A 17,650-nucleotide genomic window follows, 5' to 3' on the forward strand; every position below is an offset into this window, starting at 1 on the left:
CCCCTGGTAGTGCCCCCAGTATTCCCCCCCTCCCTGGTAGTGCCCCCAGTAGCAACATCCCCCCCCTGGTAGTTCCCCCATTATTAATCCCCCCCCTCTGGTAGTGCCCCCAGTAGCGATATCCCCCCATGGTAGTACCCCCCGGTAGTAGCCCCCCCAGTAGAAAGAAATGTAAAAAAAAAAAACACTTACCTGTAACCCCGCTCCTGGTCCCGACGCTGCTACAGGCTCCTCCGCCGCTTTGCATAATGGGAGAGACGTCGTCATGACGACGTCTCTCCCATTACCCACTGCGGGAGCCGGAAGATGGCTCCCGCAGTGGGAGCAGCAGTAGCCGCTGAGAGTCTGACAGACTCTCAGCGGCTGCTGATTACACCAAACACATAGCTGCCGGCTCCGGCGGCTGTGTGTTTAGCAGTGTGTAGTGCTGACCGAACTCCGTCCGGTCTGCGCTACACACGTGGTGCAGCTGTGTCACAGTGACACAGTCTGCACCGCGGCCCGCATGGTACGCTACTCAGCAGCGTACCATGCGGGCATGACTCGAGTATAAGCCGAGGGGGTGCTTTTTCAGCACCAAAAATGTGCTGAAAAACTCGGCTTATACTCGAGTATATACGGTACATATATAGATATATATATATATATATATATATATATATGTTCAAGTTACCTGACCATTGAAGTACTGCCTGACTATCAGATAAGCTCTTGATTGTTTATTTTTTGGTACGCACACTACTTATCCATTTGGGCACAGATTCATTTGTTTCTAAAACACTACACTATTAGGTGCACGTTTTTCATTATTACTTTTCAGCACCTTCTTCTCCAATTGCCATACGGATTACTTGGAAAAACTGCAGCCACCTGTTACATTCAGGAGTGTTCTACACAACGTATCATCAATCATCAATATTTGACTATTCACTCTACACTAGGAATTTGACATTTGTGCGCCAGTATTCACTTATTTCTCTATCTCTACCTCTATCTTTCGCTCTCTACAGCGCAGTTATACTTATTTATTATAAACACATTGATCAGACTTTAATAATTGATTACGTAAACCATAGATTGGCCAATAAGACAATGGCCCACTCAGCTACAGCCAACCTACGGGTGGTGGGGGATGGGGGAGGGCACTGTACACTGCCTAACGCAGACAGAGTTGCAGAGAAAACCCCTCCCTCTCTTGGCACAGACTGGACTATCCTATCTGGAGACGCCCAGTCCCTCCTGCGCTCAGCCTTTCGCTATACTGCAGGGATTCCTAAATCTTTCTTTAAGCGTCCGGTAAGCTTTATAGATAGGCCCCTCAGACATAGTTTATTATACACTGTTACACATGGCGTAAAGCACTAAAACACAACGTTATCCACAAAGAAAAGAATGGATTTTGGCAACAAACAAATGTTTGAAATCTTACGGCAGAGAATCTCCTTAGGTGTCAGCACATTTATCCCAAAATTGGGGCACATTGGAAGGAAAGGGGGCTGGGACATGTATTAAGGGGAGATGTATCAAGCCTTGGAGAGGTTGGCCAAAATAACCAATCAGCTCCTAACTGTCCTATCAAAAGACTGTGCATGATAAATGACAGTTAGGAGCTGATTGGTCGCTTTGTGTAACTTCCCCACTTTATCTCTCCCCTAGGCTTGGTACACCTCCCCCTCAGACACAAAAGTAACGTACAATTGGCTTCACAGTGCCGTAGTAAAACCATGTCACCTCTCATATATCACAGACTGTTGGATCCAATAAAAATGTGCCCTTTAATCTTTATTACACACACTGTACTCCGGTAATTATAAGAGCTTCTGGCTAAGAACAATGTGTCCATAATATACTGTTACTTATGTTTCAGTGTTTGCTTCTTACTTTATAAGCTCCCGGGTGTCTGTCAGGCTGGCGGCTTTATGTATGATAGCGTTATCTTTGTGGTTATGTTCTATTGATTCATTTATCACCATTACATGTGTGTTCTGGAGTAAAGGTCACGTTTTTATTGAAAGCCGTTCTATGTGATCTCTGACAGTGCAAACACCTTGTGGCTGGTGCAGAACTGAGCACCAGTCTGTTTGCCGAGCGTTTTATTATCACACTGTACATTCTCGAGCCTGTGAGCTTATTTGTATTGGGGAGTTCTCACATAGGCTTATTTTACTATGGTGTAAACAGGAACAGGTGATTTCATTCCTTCCAGCCGTGGTGGAACTACAAGTCCTAGTATGCTCCGCCAGCCATTGGATTTGAATGGTGGGATGTGCTGGGACTTGTAGTTCCGCCACAGCTGGAGAACCACAGTGTGAATCACCTAGCATAGAGTGACAGGTATATAACTGCACGTTGTCCCGTTTCTGTGCCTGCAGCTGACTGTAAGAAGTCCTGTCACACCGGCCTCACCGTCTTCTTCCTGGTATTAGCGATCCTGTCGTTTGGATTTCTAGTGGCTGTCTGGTATTTCATCACCAAGAAGAAATGTGAGATGATTATATTATATAATACTATTCTCAAGCTTTGTAATACTACACTGCTATGTTACAGGTAACAGCACATAATAGTACAATAGCATAAATAGCATTAGGCACAATTTATATCCCCTGCTAAGAATAGAAGCCAGGAAAGCTCATTCCCATAATACTCTGTACATCAATCCCTTATCTCAGAGCTCATCTACCAACATTACATTTAGGAATAACATGTGCATCAGGCTCTCAGCATCCAATCAGTGACTTGTATCTGTCCAGTGCAATGTATACAGTGAAAGAAAGTATCTGATTGGCTGCCTGTGGCTTACTAACTCCCCCCCCCCACCACCAAAGCCTAACCCTAACCTTCTTCTAATACAGAGGTTCCCAAACTCAGGACCTCATTCAGAGTCGGTCGCAACCGACTCGATGTTAGCCCACTGGGCATGCGCACGACGGAGCCAGCTCCGTCGTGCGCATGCGCGAGACCCGGCTAGCGACAGGCGCTCCGTCGCTAGGGGTCTCGCAGCAAACGGGGCGAGCTGCCGATGGTGAGTGACAGCTCGCCCCGTTTGCTGGGTGGGCAGGGGGCGTGCCCGGCCAAACGGAGGCGTTCCAGTTGGAACGCTTGCCGTTTGGGGGCGGCCCCACTGACACCAACCTTAGGGTCTGGTCGTAAGCCCCGATGGTTGCGATGGTCTTGACCATCGCGACCATCACCCATGTCGGTCGCTAGAGCTGTGGGTGTTATCCCACAGCTTAGCGATCGACAAGGAGGCGGTCGTTCAGGATGCAAGCGGCCGCCCTGATTCAGAGCAACCGCTTGCATCTAATGACTACCTCTGAATGAGGCCCTCAGTCCTCAAGGCGTCCTAACGGCCCAGGTTCTAAGGAAATCCATGGTTGAGCACAGATGATTAAATCAAAAGACTGAAGTAGTAATTAAGTCACCTGTGCCCAAGCATGGTTATCCTTAAAATCTGGACCTAGGGTGCTTTGAGGAGCTAGCTTGGGAACCTCTGCCTGAGTACCTATCTCTAACCTCTGCAACCCACCCACAGCCTTACAGTAACCTCCACCGCAACCTAAATCTAATGTCGTCAATCTGAGAATGTTGGGACTTCACGTCGACATTTCATATTTCAACATGTTGTCTATCTACATTTCAAAAATGTTGACACCATCATTGTAGACACTGGGGTGTCGACAATGTGTAAGTGAAATTGTGATTTGTCTGTTTTCCCTTTTGAAGACTTCCAGCGGTTCCAGGTGAGTCCCATCCACGTGGAGCCATTTAGGACTGACGATGAGCAGGTGACCCTGTACTGTGTGGCTTCTAACTGCAGAGCGTACGTACATGTCACCTGGGTTATTAGAGAGAAGAATGTGGAGGAGATCACAATATCAGAACCTCAGTCACGTAAGGATGAAGAGAAGGCGCCGTTACTCTGCGGTGATTACACTGTGAGGACAGTCCGGCTGCAGTCGCCATCGGACAAGCTGTACAACGTTATCACTGCGCTGAGGTTTAAACATTCTGAACCCAAACACAAAGACATGGAGGTCACCTGCAGCTTCCTCTGTGCTGGGAGAACCGAGAAGAGGAGTTGGAAATGTAATTTTACTTCGAGTAAGAAAACCGATTGTATTTTATAGTGTTTAGGCTCAGTTATCAGTGCTGATAGTAACATTTGGGTGACATACAGGCGTATTTACTAAGCCTTGGATGGAGATAAAATGATCAAAGAAAAAATACTAGCCAACCAGCTCCTAACTGCCATGTAACAGGATGTGGGGTCTATTTACTAAGCAGTGTTGGGACACAGAGTGAAAAGTGATAAGGTACCAGCCAATCAGCTCCTAACTGTCATTTTTCAAACACAGCCTGTGAGATGGTAGTAAGGAGCTGATTGGCTGGTACATTATCTAATTTCACTTTGTCTCCTAACACTGCTTAGTAAATAGACCCCTGTGTTTGAAAAATGACAGTCAGGAGCTAATTGGTTGGGACTTTATCTCCGTTCACTTTATAGCCATCCAAGTCTTAGTAAATAGGCCCCATAGATAGTTGGTTAGGCGGCAAGAAAACACTGAATACGTTTGGCGTATGCCATTACAACCAAGAGGCACACTCCCATTTCAGGAACAAAAGAAGATGCCCCATAAGCCGCGGGCGTGGGAACGCACAGTCCAAGGTCATGCTGCCTACAGCACCCCCTGACCTAGCGTTGGCCCTGGTATTGCGGAGCACACCATACATTACTGAGCACACCATACATTACTGAGCATACCATACATTACTGATCACACCATACATTACTGATCACTCCATACATTACTGATCACACCATACATTACTGAGCACTCCATACATTACTGATCACACCATACATTACTGATCACACCATACATTACTGAGCACACCATACATTACTGAGCACTCCATACGTTACTGATCACACCATACATTACTGATCACACCATACATTACTGAGCACACCATTCATTACTGAGCACACCATACATTACTGATCACACCATACATTACTGAGCACTCCATACATTACTGATCACATCATACATTACTGATCACACCATACATTACTGATCACACCATACATTACTGAGCACTCCATACATTACTGATCACACCATACATTACTGATCACACCATACATTACTGATCACACCATACATTACTGAGCACTCCATACATTACTGATCACACCATACATTACTGAGCACTCCATACATTACCGAGCACACCATACATTACTGAGCACACCATTCATTACTGAGCACACCATACATTACTGATCACTCCATTCATTACTGATCACACCATACATTACTGAGCACTCCATACATTACTGATCACACCATACATTACTGATCACACATACATTACTGAGCACTCCATACATTACTGATCACACCATACATTACTGAGCACACCATACATTACTGATCACACCATACATTACTGAGCACACCATACATTACTGATCACACCATACATTACTGAGCACTCCATACATTACTGATCACACCATACATTACTGATCACACCATACATTACTGATCACACCATACATTACTGAGCACTCCATACATTACTGAGCACACCATACATTACTGAGCACACCATACATTACTGATCACACCATACATTACTGATCACATCATACATTACTGATCACATCATACATTACTGAGCACTCCATACATTACTGATCACACCATACATTACTGAGCACACCATACATTACTGAGCACACCATACATTACTGAGGACACCATACATTACTGATCACACCATACATTACTGACCACACCATACATTACTGATCACACCATTCATTACTGATCACACCATACATTACTGATCACACCATACATTACTGAGCACTCCATACATTACTGAGGACACCATACATTACTGAGGACACCATACATTACTGATCACACCATACATTACTGATCACACCATACATTACTGAGCACACCATTCATTACTGATCACACCATACATTACTGAGCACACCATACATTACTGATCACACCATACATTACTGAGCACTCCATACATTACTGATCACACCATACATTACTGATCACACCATACATTACTGATCACACCATACATTACTGAGCACTCCATACATTACTGAGCACACCATACATTACTGATCACACCATACATTATTGATCACACCATTCATTACTGATCACACCATACATTACTGATCACACCATACATTACTGAGCACACCAGTCATTACTGAGCACACCAGTCATTACTGTTCACACCATACATTACTGATCACACCATACTACATTACTGATCACACCATACATTACTGAGCACTCCATACATTACTGATCACACCATACATTACTGATCACACCATACATTACTGAGCACTCCATACATTACTGATCACACCATACATTACTGATCACACCATACTACATTACTGAGCACACCATACATTACTGAGCACACCATACATTACTGATCACTCCATACATTACTGATCACACCATACATTACTGAGCACGCCATACATTACTGATCACGCCATACATTACTGAGCACGCCATACATTACTGATCACGCCATACATTACTGAGCACGCCATACATTACTGATCACATCATACATTACTGATCACACCATACATTACTGATCACACCATACATTACTGAGCACACCATACATTACTGAGCACTCCATACATTACTGATCACACCATACATTACTGATCACACCATACATTACTGAGCACGCCATACATTACTGATCACGCCATACATTACTGAGCACGCCATACATTACTGATCACGCCATACATTACTGAGCACGCCATACATTACTGATCACATCATACATTACTGATCACACCATACATTACTGATCACACCATACATTACTGAGCACACCATACATTACTGAGCACACCATACATTACTGAGCACACCATACATTATTGATCACACCATACATTACTGAGCACACCATACATTACTGATCACACCATACATTACTGAGCACACCATACATTACTGATCACACCATACATTACTGAGCACGCCATACATTACTGATCACACCATACATTACTGAGCACGCCATACATTACTGATCACGCCATACATTACTGAGCACGCCATACATTACTGATCACATCATACATTACTGAGCACACCATACATTACTGAGCACACCATACATTATTGATCACACCATACATTACTGAGCACACCATACATTACTGATCACACCATACATTACTGAGCACACCATACATTACTGATCACACCATACATTACTGAGCACACCATACATTACTGAGCACACCATACATTACTGATCACACCATACATTATTGATCACACCATACATTACTGATCACACCATACATTACTGATCACACCATACATTTCTGATCACACCATACATTATTGATCACACCATACATTACTGATCACACCATACATTACTGAGCACACCATACATTACTGATCACACCATACATTACTGATGACACCATACATTACTGATCACACCACGCATTACTGAGCACACCACACATTACTGAGCACACCACACATTACTGAGCACACCATACATTACTGAGCACTCCATTCATTACTGATCACACCATACATTACTGAGCACACCATACATTACTGAGCACACCATACATTACTGAGCACACCATTCATTACTGAGCACACCATGCATTACTGAGCACACCATTCATTACTGAGCACACCATGCATTACTGATCACACCATACATTACTGATCACACCATACATTACTGAGCACACCATACATTACTGAGCACACCATACATTACTGAGCACACCATTCATTACTGAGCACACCATGCATTACTGAGCACACCATTCATTACTGAGCACACCATGCATTACTGATCACACCATACATTACTGATCACACCATACATTACTGATCACACCACTTGTTATTTTCATGGCAAATTTTGATAGTGTAGTGTAGTGTTGTGTAAAAATTAGAAGTTAAAATATTGTCTTTAGCTGTAGTACTACACATTCCTGCAAGCCTCCCCCGCCTACTGGTACTTGGAATACCACAACTACCAGCATGTGAAGCATTACAGGCCCTCTGGTACCTATAGTTTCACAGCCAAATAAATACTTAAAAAAAAAAAACACAACGTGAAAGTTCAATTTTATTTAAACACACATGCACACTCACACTCACTGACACACATACTCACCTAGTATCCTTGATGACATTATGTCCCCTTGTCCAGGAGGATTCCATAGGGGTAGCTGTAATAAAAAATCCATACTCACCTCTCCTATGCGTTGTTCATGTCCTCTTCAGTCCCTGTAGGCATCCAGGGAGTGAAAAAAAACACAAAAACCCGAAACCATGCCGGACAGGATGAAAGGTATGTGTTTACACATACCTTTCCACCGCGCAAATGACTGGGGCTCACGTGTGCCCAGTCATTGCAGGAGCCACCAGCCAATCAGCGAGCATCTTAGTTTGCTGATTGACTGTGTGCGGTCAGCCTGTCTCCTCCATAGACTTCAATGGTGAGAAATATCCATTGAAGTCTATGGTGGGAACCGCAACATTGTATCCAGTGATGTACCCACTTGAGGTGAACCTTGTGGTTACATCATTGGATACAATGTCGCGGTTCCCACCATAGACTTCAATGGAGATTTCTCACCATTGAAGTCTATGGAGTAGACAGGCAGACCGCATACAACCAATCAGCAAACAGCTCAGATGGAGACGCTTGCTGATTGGCTGGCGGCTCCTGCAATGACTGGGCACACGTGTGCCCCAGTCATTCGCGCGGTGGAAAGGTATGTGTAAACACATACCTTTCATCCTGTCCGGCATGGTTTCGGGTTTTTGTGTTTTTGTTAACCCCCTGGATGCCTACAGGAACCGAAGAGAACATGACATAATGTCATCAGGGATACTAGTGAGTATGTGTGTGAGTGTGCATGTGTGTTTAAATAAAATTGTACTTTCACGGTGTGTCTTGTTTTTTTTTAAGTATTTCTTTGGCTGTGAAACTACAGGTACCAGCGGGCCCTTAATGTCCCGCATGCTGGTACTTGTGGTTCTCCAAGTACCAGCATGCAGGGGAGGCTTGCTGGAACATGTAGTACCACAGCTTTAGACAATATTTTAGCTTCTAATTTTTATACAATACTACACTATCAACCCGGCACCCAATGGCCAGGGGTACTGGGGATAGCCCCTGGCTATCAGCCTAGGCCTGGGATGCCCTGGAGATGAGGACCCCTTTATTGGGGGGCCCCACCTCCCCAGGGATCCCCAGCCTGGGCTGAGTAATGGACAGGGGTAATGCTTTGGCCACGGAACACGGTGAAAGGGTTTCCCTGGCTGTGGCATTACCCCCCTGCTAGAAAGAGTAGTCCGGTGCTGGTTATGAAAATTACAGGGTACGCCTACTAATTTTGTTCCCTTTTTTTCCACAACCAGGACCGGCTCAGAAAAGCCTTGTGCTGGTATTTAATATACAGGGGCCCTCTACGCATTTTGGCCCCTGTATTTTTAGAACCAGGACAGTCTGTACAGAGCCCGGGGCTGGGTATGCTTCTGGGGAGGAGGTGCACATCCTTTTTTTTTTTTTTTTTTTACAACACACAGACAGAAGCCTTCATGGATCTCACTGATCTGTGAAGGCTTCTGTATAACTCGCACCCTTTAATGCTAGTTGCATTAAAAGGTGTAAGTTTACATAGGGAAATACTCGCACAGATTCGCATAGTGTAGTAGCCTCGAGCTAAAAAGTTCGCAGGCTATTACATTTTTGAGTCCCAGCACCAACTCACACCTTCAAAAAATGCGAGAAGGCGCGGGTTGGATTTTTACTTAAAATTGCAACCTATTACATTTGGCCCTTGGAGAGAGAGAAAGCGGACGGAGATAAAGTACCAACCAATCATCTCCTAACTGTCACTTTACTGGCTGTGTTTGAAAAATAACAGTTAGAAGCTGATTGGTTGGTACTTTATCTCCATACACTTTCTCTCTCCATGACACAAACATCAATTATTTGCATTCAAATTCTGACATGCTTCCTTCATTATGGGTTAAGTGAAGATGGGACACTGCTACAAGGTTCCTTATGGTGCCCACACACATACCGACTTGCTCCCAATCAGCCGATGTGCACGATTTCCCCTGAACTCTTCCCAGGCAGTCGTGGTCACGATTTGGAGTTAAAAATGTCCAATCTGACTAAAGATCTATCTTGCAGCCAATGCATTGTATCCCAGATTGGCTAATCTGCCCTACAGCACGGCAGATCTGAAGATGCGAGGTACGACGAGCGGGGACGCGCATCGCCATCGTGATCAAGAGTAGAAACTCACGATTTGGCCATTTTTTACATGATCTGTCATCACGATTCGTCGAAATCGGCCAAATTGGATGAAAAGTCGGTATGTGTGTGGGCACCTTTAGATCTTTACAGTGGATACTGAACATTGATGGTTCCCCCTTTAGCTGACTCAATCAGGTCCAAAAAGTGAACTTATGTACTTTTATTTGCAGAAAGGCCACATATATCAAGTCATACCCCTATGAATCTGTCTCTGTGTGACCCCGGGGATGTCCTGTGCTCTGTCACTCTGGAGACGTTTTATCCCAAAAATATCCAGATAACATGGAGCTGCGGAGTGGGACATTACCAGGATCTGGAGAAGTTTCCAGATAAAATTGTTAACAATTCTGACTACACATTTAATGCTGGGAGTGAGTGCAGAGTCCCCGGGAATCTCTTCCGGGATCCAGGATTCAGGGTTCGTGTGACGTGGAAACATGTCTCTATGGATGAGGCTGAGTCTCGGGAAGTGTCTGTAACAGGTAACATCACTGACTCTGCTACATTCTGCTTTATTATTTTATTTATTCTTCACAGCAAAATCCATTCATAACATTGTCTCCCATTATATCACTATGTGTTACAGACCTTCCTTGGCGCCCAGTGATGGAAGATATGATAATACCACCATTACTACACAGCACGGAGGCCAAACTGCAGTGCAGAATCTGGTGGTATTACCCGGAGGAGCTGGGGGTGAAGTGGATGAGGAGAGAAGCTGGGAAGCAGGAACTGTACGAGGTGTCTCCCAGTGATAGATACAAGATTCCTGTAATGGAGACCACACAGGAGCCGGATAAGACTTACACCTGCACAGCCAGTCTCATTGTATCTGTGTCAGTGCTAACAGACCAGGGGTCAGAGTTCATCTGCCGGGTGACGCACCCCACTCTGGTGACCCCACTGGAGAAGAGGACGGGAGAGCTCTGTGTGACAGGTGAGGGTGTATATATAAAGAAATATATATATTTTTTTTATAACATTACAGTATGCTCTTTTAACAGTATTACTCTGGTGTTTGTGGCACTATGTGTTATAGGCTGTGTAGGGAATGGATACGCTGGAACTTGTTACCTCCTGGTCAGAGTTCTGTTCTGAAAGCAATGCTTATTTCTAACAAAAAAGTTCCGGTACTTGCTGTGGTGCTGGTACTTGCTGTGGTGCCGGTACTTGCTGCGGTGCCGGTACTTGCTGTGGTGCTGGTACTTGCTGTGGTGCTGGTACTTGCTGTGGTGCCGGTACTTGCTGTGGTTCCGGTACTTGCTGTGGTTCCGGTACTTGCTGTGGTGCTGGTACTCGCTGAGGTGCTGGTACTCGCTGCGGTGCTGGTACTCGCTGCGGTGCCGGTACTCGCTGCGGTGCCGGTACTCGCTGCGGTGCCGGTACTCGCTGCGGTGCCGGTACTCGCTGCGGTGCAGGTACTTGCTGCAGTGCCGGTACTTGCTGCAGTGCCGGTACTTGCTGAGGTGCTGGTACACCTGTGGATCAGTGCTCAGATGCTTATTCTATTCATTGCTTAAATTATTTCACTGATTTCTTTCTGTTTCTGGAACTAGTTATAACTTACAAGAGCCAATAATTAGAGCAAGAAAAGCTGCCGGTACCGTGTACCCATGCGTTCCAACATCCTCTCACAGATGTAACACTAGGAATGAGGATTACAATACTCCGTTGCTTCATCCCTGCACTTCTTTGATGTCAGCGAGAGACACAATAGTGTATTCAGCATTGTGAAGGGTACTTCTTGCAGAGCCTGTGTAGCAGTATACCGAGGGATGCATCACCACTGCAATATCTGGTCTGCAAGAAGGTCAGTTACAATAAAGACAGTGGTGTCACTGGGGTCGCTGACACTTGGTGCACACAATAGATCACCTGCACTCGTCAAAAACAGGTGTGCGTGAAAAGGGGCGTGGCCTTTCTGGGAAAGGGCATGACCTCGTGCCACACCCCTGGCTTCTTCACAAAGACTTTCTCTGCACTGATGGCTCCTTCTCAGTGATCAGGAGCTGTAACACATTCCCACTCACTCATCGATTTGATACTTTCCCACTCACCTCTCACTGTAACACATTCCCACTCGCTTATCGATGTGATACTTTCCCACTCACTTCTCACTGTAACACATTCCCACTCACTCATCAATGTGACACTTTCCCACTCACCTCTCACTGTAACACATTCCCACTCACTCATCAATGTGACACTTTCCCACTCACCTCTCACTGTAATACATTCCCACTCACTCATCAATGTGATATTTTCCACTCACTGTAACACATTCCCACTCACTCTTCAATGTGATACTTTTTCACTCACTGTAACACATTCCCACTCACTCATCAATGTGATACTTTCCCACTCACTGTAACACATTCCCACTCACTCATCAATGTGATACTTTCCCACTCAACTCTCACTGTAACACATTCCCACACACTTCTCACTGTAACACATTCCCACACACCTCACTGTAACACATTCCCAGGGCTCCCTTGATAATTTCACAATCAGATAAAAAAATAAATAAATAATGTGTCACACACACCTCCTGTCCATCCGTGCTGCATACATTTGTCTCCTCACCTCTCCCCTCCAATGTCACAAATGCTATTTCCATCCGTGCTGCATCCAGATGTCTCTTCAGCCAGCCAGGTATTCACTATAGCTGCTGGCTTCCAGTTCCAGCAACTCTGACCAATGGGGAAGGGGTGGGCAGGTATGGGTAAAAAGACCCCTCCCACCTTGAGTCTGCACTGCTGCTCCATCACCCATCCGCAGCGCCATGACACCAGCCCTTGGCTAGGTACTCCCAGTGGGGCTCTGAGGGGGACCCAGCTAGCAGAGGCTCCTTTGACCCCAGACTGCAGCCGGGAATCAAGGGGAGACAGACCAGAGGCACTGACATGGACACTGGTTTGTCCAGGACTCCACTAGACCACCAGGGCATTACTAGCACTGGCACAGGACATTTGTAAGGCCAGGGGACCCATTGGTTAAAGTCAGCTTAGGGGATAAGGTGCTCTCCCTTTGGCCAATCCACCAGCTCAGGGCGCCATTCCACTGCAGTCTTGCTGCTACCTGAGCTGCTCCTCCCTCACTCTCTGCCCCCTCTGAGACTCACGGCAGCCATTTTTAGTATTCAGGTCTCCGAGACCCACCCTGGGCTACTTTTTCACAGATGCTGGCAAAAATTGCAGACCATCTAATGGTTCCTGTGATAGCTCCCCCTATGGGATGGCCACAGCAGGTACTCCCTGCAAATCCTTTGCCTCCCCCATGGGTAGACATACTTTCCACCTCAGTGCGGAGTCTGGCGGATACCTCTACAGCAGAGATACCCTTACCTAGTAAATCTGCTAAGCGTGCTGTGTTATCTTCCTAGTCCACCCAGCTATGAGATTCTGATTTATCATCTGGGGAGGCAGAAGATGCAGACCTCTCTCTCTCTCTCTCTCTGACACCCTTTCAGGAGATGAGGAACCCCCCTCTAAATTAAATATACCTGCACTTGTGAGAGCTGTATAATCTATTCTTCAAATAGAAGAGGCAGAACCTGCTCCTAAGGTAAAACAGTCATCTTTTAAATGACAAAAGGTAATTTTACTAGAATTTCCTCACTCTGATTAGCTATCGGATCATATGAGCGAGGCGTGAAATATGCCCACTAAAAGATTTAACTTTTTACCCTCTTTCCGCTACTGATTGCACTACATGGGAAGTTCCCCCCGCAGTGGATACCTATGTGACATGTCTGCTCAAGAATGCTACCTTACCTATCCATACTGAGGCCTCCTTGAAGGAGACTACGGATAGAAGAATTGAAGCTTGTCTAAAATCTATATACTCTCTTACAGGAGCTATTACTCGTCTGCAAGGGCTATGGTCTGGGTGGCAAAAGCCATTGAGAGTTGGGCAGTAGAGAGGAATAGGTTTGGGACTCTTGAGACCCGAACCCACCCAAACTAAGGGGATCCGAGCCAGATCCGAGTCGACTCGAGTTTTCCCACCTGACTCGCATCTGAAAATAAGGCAAAACGTCATCATCCTGGTACCGGATTCTCGAGGGTTTTGGATTCTATAAATGTCCCGCTATCGCCGCCATTTTTCATTCTGGCTGTGGAGAGTGAAGAGGGAGGGAGCTGGGAGCTGTGCTACAGTGTTGCTTAATGTCCATAGGGGCTGGCTGTTGTCCATATAGGGGCTGGCTGTTGTTGTGTCTGAGTTTGTCCTGTCTATCCATAGGGGCTGGCTGTCTGTTGTCCATATATAGGGGAGCTTGTCCTGTCCATAGGTCTGGCTGACTGTTGTCCATAGAGGATGGCTGTTCTGCTGTGTTGTTCAGGGGGTGCTCTGTCCATAAGGGGTGCTCTTCACCCACCCCCAGTGTGAAAAAAAAAATTATAAAAAAATTCTGTGCGCGTTAGACACACTTGTCACAACGTAGGTGTGCAGGGGTGCTGTGTTGCTGTCTGTCAAGGGACTGCTACCTCTTTCAGGGGTGCTTTTCACTCCCAGTATGAAAAAAAAAAAATAATTTCTGTGCGTGTTAGCCACACCTATCATCAATGTAGGTGCGCATGGGTGCTGTTCTGTTTGTCAAAGGGCTGCTGCTGCCTCTTTCAGGGTTTGTTTTCACCCACCCCCAGTGTGAAAAAAACAACAATAATTTTTTTATGTGTGTGTTAGCCACACCTGTCATCAACGTAGGTGCCCAGGGGTGCTGTGCTGCTGTGCTGTCTGTCAAGGGGCTGCTGTTGCCTCTTTCAGGGATGCTCTTCACCCCCAGTGTGAAAAAAACAACAGCTATTTTTTCTGTGGGTAGTTGTGTGCCTTAGCCCCAACTTAGCTGCGCTTTAATTGCTTGGTGACACTGTTGTAAGACCACAGTGAGTATGGAGGACAGTCATATGACTGGAGAGCAGGATCCACATACCAGTCTTGTAGCTGCCAGCAGCAGTCATGATGACGATGCAAGACCGTCAACATCATCTATGAAGGCCGATGTACCAGGGCTTAAGTCAGACCAAAAAGTCAGGCTAAAACTTTTACCCTGTTAAGGCAAAAAAATCAGTCAGCTTTAGATAAAAAAAAATGGCTATATGCCATTCACTACATGAAGAGGCAAGGAAAGGATAAGGCCTTAGCCTTTATTTATGACTGGTAATTATTTAAGCCCTTCTGCTTGTAGAAGAGGTACAAAAAAAAATTAAATTGTCTCAGAAAAGTGACAGATCAACGAGGAGAATCCAAATGAGTTTGCGGTTGCCATGTGTGAGCCTGACCGTTCTAATACTGTACTTGAAGAGGATCGTACTTCCATCATTTGTGTGCCCTCTGCAAATGTGGGGATGAGCAGCACAAGTCAACATGCTGACGTAGAAATCGAGGATGCTTCTATGGAATTGCACGAGGAGGATGAGGAGGATATTTATGTAACCTGTAGATAACAACAACAAGGATGATGAGGATGTTGATGCCGAGGATGTTTGTGCAAAAGCTGTAAATCACAATCAGGCAACAGTTGTTGCCCATGGTGGGAAAATCCCATTGTGGAATAATTTCCACCCAAATCTGGACAACCTTTGCCAAGCCATTTGTAACCGTTGCCATGTAAGTAAGTAGAGGAAAGGAACTTAACCTTCTTGGAACCTCTTCCCTGTTACGTCACTTGCAGTGCATTCATCAAATTGGAAAGGGTATTGAAACTTTGGGGACAAAAGAACAAACAATCAGCCCAGTGTCACCAAGCTGCCCCCTTCTAACTGGATCCAAGCGCCTGCAATATCCACCACCAACACCTGCATCATTATCAACATCCTCATTTGTGATTGGAAGTAGTCCTGGATCCAATATCATAAGGACTGACTCCTCTCCTATCCGTTGTTACTCAGAAGGATCCCTGAGTGTTACGCCTGCTGCTGTTGTTGCTATGAGTGGATATTCATCCCAGAAGGGGACCAGGAAGAAGACTACTTTTTAGTAGTTCAGGAAGTTCAACCAAACAATTGACTGTCACACAATCCTTTGATTTGTGAAAAAGTATGGTGGCAAACACCCAGTTGCACAGCGGATTACATAACAGCTATGCTGGTATTAGATGTGCATCCAGTATCCGCCATTAATGCAGTGGGTTTTACACAGTTAATGGAGGACGTGTGTCCCTTCTAGATTCCACTTCTCTAGAATAGCAATTCCCAATCTGTACAAGGACATTAAAAAAAAAACCTTATTAATGTCCTCCGAAATGCCGTTGTGCCCACTGTCCACTTAACCACAGATATGTGGACAAGTGGGACAGGGCAAACTAAAGATTACATGACTGTAAGAGGCATACCGCTTAGAACCTCTTAGAGAAACTCAGGGAAATTATTGCAAAATGGCTTACCCAACTTGGACTTTCCTCAGGATTTGTGATTTCTGACAATGCCAGCAATATTGGGCGAATTCGAACACATCCCATGTTTTGCTCACACAATGATTTTGGTGGTGCAAATTTTTTTAAAAAATGACAGGGGTGTGCATGAGATGCTCTCGGTGGCCTGAAAGATTTCTGGACATTTTCGACATTCAGCAACTACGTGTCGAAGATTGCAGCACCAGCAAGAACTGTTGAATTTGCCCTGCCATCAGCTGAAGCAAGAGGTAGTAACTAGGTGGAATTCTACCCTCTATATGCTTTAGCAGATGGAGGAGCAGAAAAATGCCATCGAAGGCTACACTACGGCCTTTGACATAGGGAAAGGAGCGGGAATGCAGCTTAGTCAAGCACAGTGGAGAATATTTTCCATGTTGTGCAAGGTTCTCAAACCCTTTGAACTTGCCACACGTGATGTTAGTTCAGACACTGCCAGCTTGAGTCAGGTCATTCCCCTAATCAGACTGGAGAAACTGAAGGAGGAGCTGAAGCGGAGTGATTCCGCTAAGTATGTGGGACTTGTAGATCAAGCCCTTCATTCGCTTTGACAGGATCCAAGGGTCTTCAATCTCATGAAATCAGATCACTATATTTTGGCGACCAAGTTTAAAGCTGCATACACACACAACGATTTTGTTACCAACGATTTTATGAACGATTTTCTGTCAGATTATCTGTAAAAAATTTTAAAGTGTAATGAACAATTTTTTTGAACTACAAACGATTTTTGCATATTCCCTTAATGAAAATAGTTCAGTTGGTCAGTCTGACTGAACTACAAACATGAACGATAATCGTTCATCATTTCAACTCAGAAACTGAACGATTTTT

At 45.2% G+C, this 17,650-nt stretch overlaps 1 protein-coding gene across 1 annotated transcript in view; it reads left to right on the forward strand.

The window, feature by feature from the left end:
• LOC148506366 (uncharacterized) overlaps positions 1–17,650 on the forward strand; it is a 111,705-nt gene that overhangs the window by 46,363 nt on the left and 47,692 nt on the right. Inside the window, exons 5-8 of the mRNA XM_088446915.1 lie at positions 2,373–2,483; positions 3,724–4,101; positions 10,572–10,883; positions 10,988–11,338. Of these exons, the coding sequence (XP_088303041.1) occupies positions 2,373–2,483; positions 3,724–4,101; positions 10,572–10,883; positions 10,988–11,338 (1,152 nt within the window). The remainder of the gene's footprint in view (positions 1–2,372; positions 2,484–3,723; positions 4,102–10,571; positions 10,884–10,987; positions 11,339–17,650) is intronic.

The sequence above is a fragment of the Taudactylus pleione genome, unplaced genomic scaffold (assembly GCF_031769625.1).
Source record: "Taudactylus pleione unplaced genomic scaffold, aTauple2 ptg000407l, whole genome shotgun sequence".
Lineage (NCBI taxonomy): Eukaryota > Metazoa > Chordata > Amphibia > Anura > Myobatrachidae > Taudactylus > Taudactylus pleione.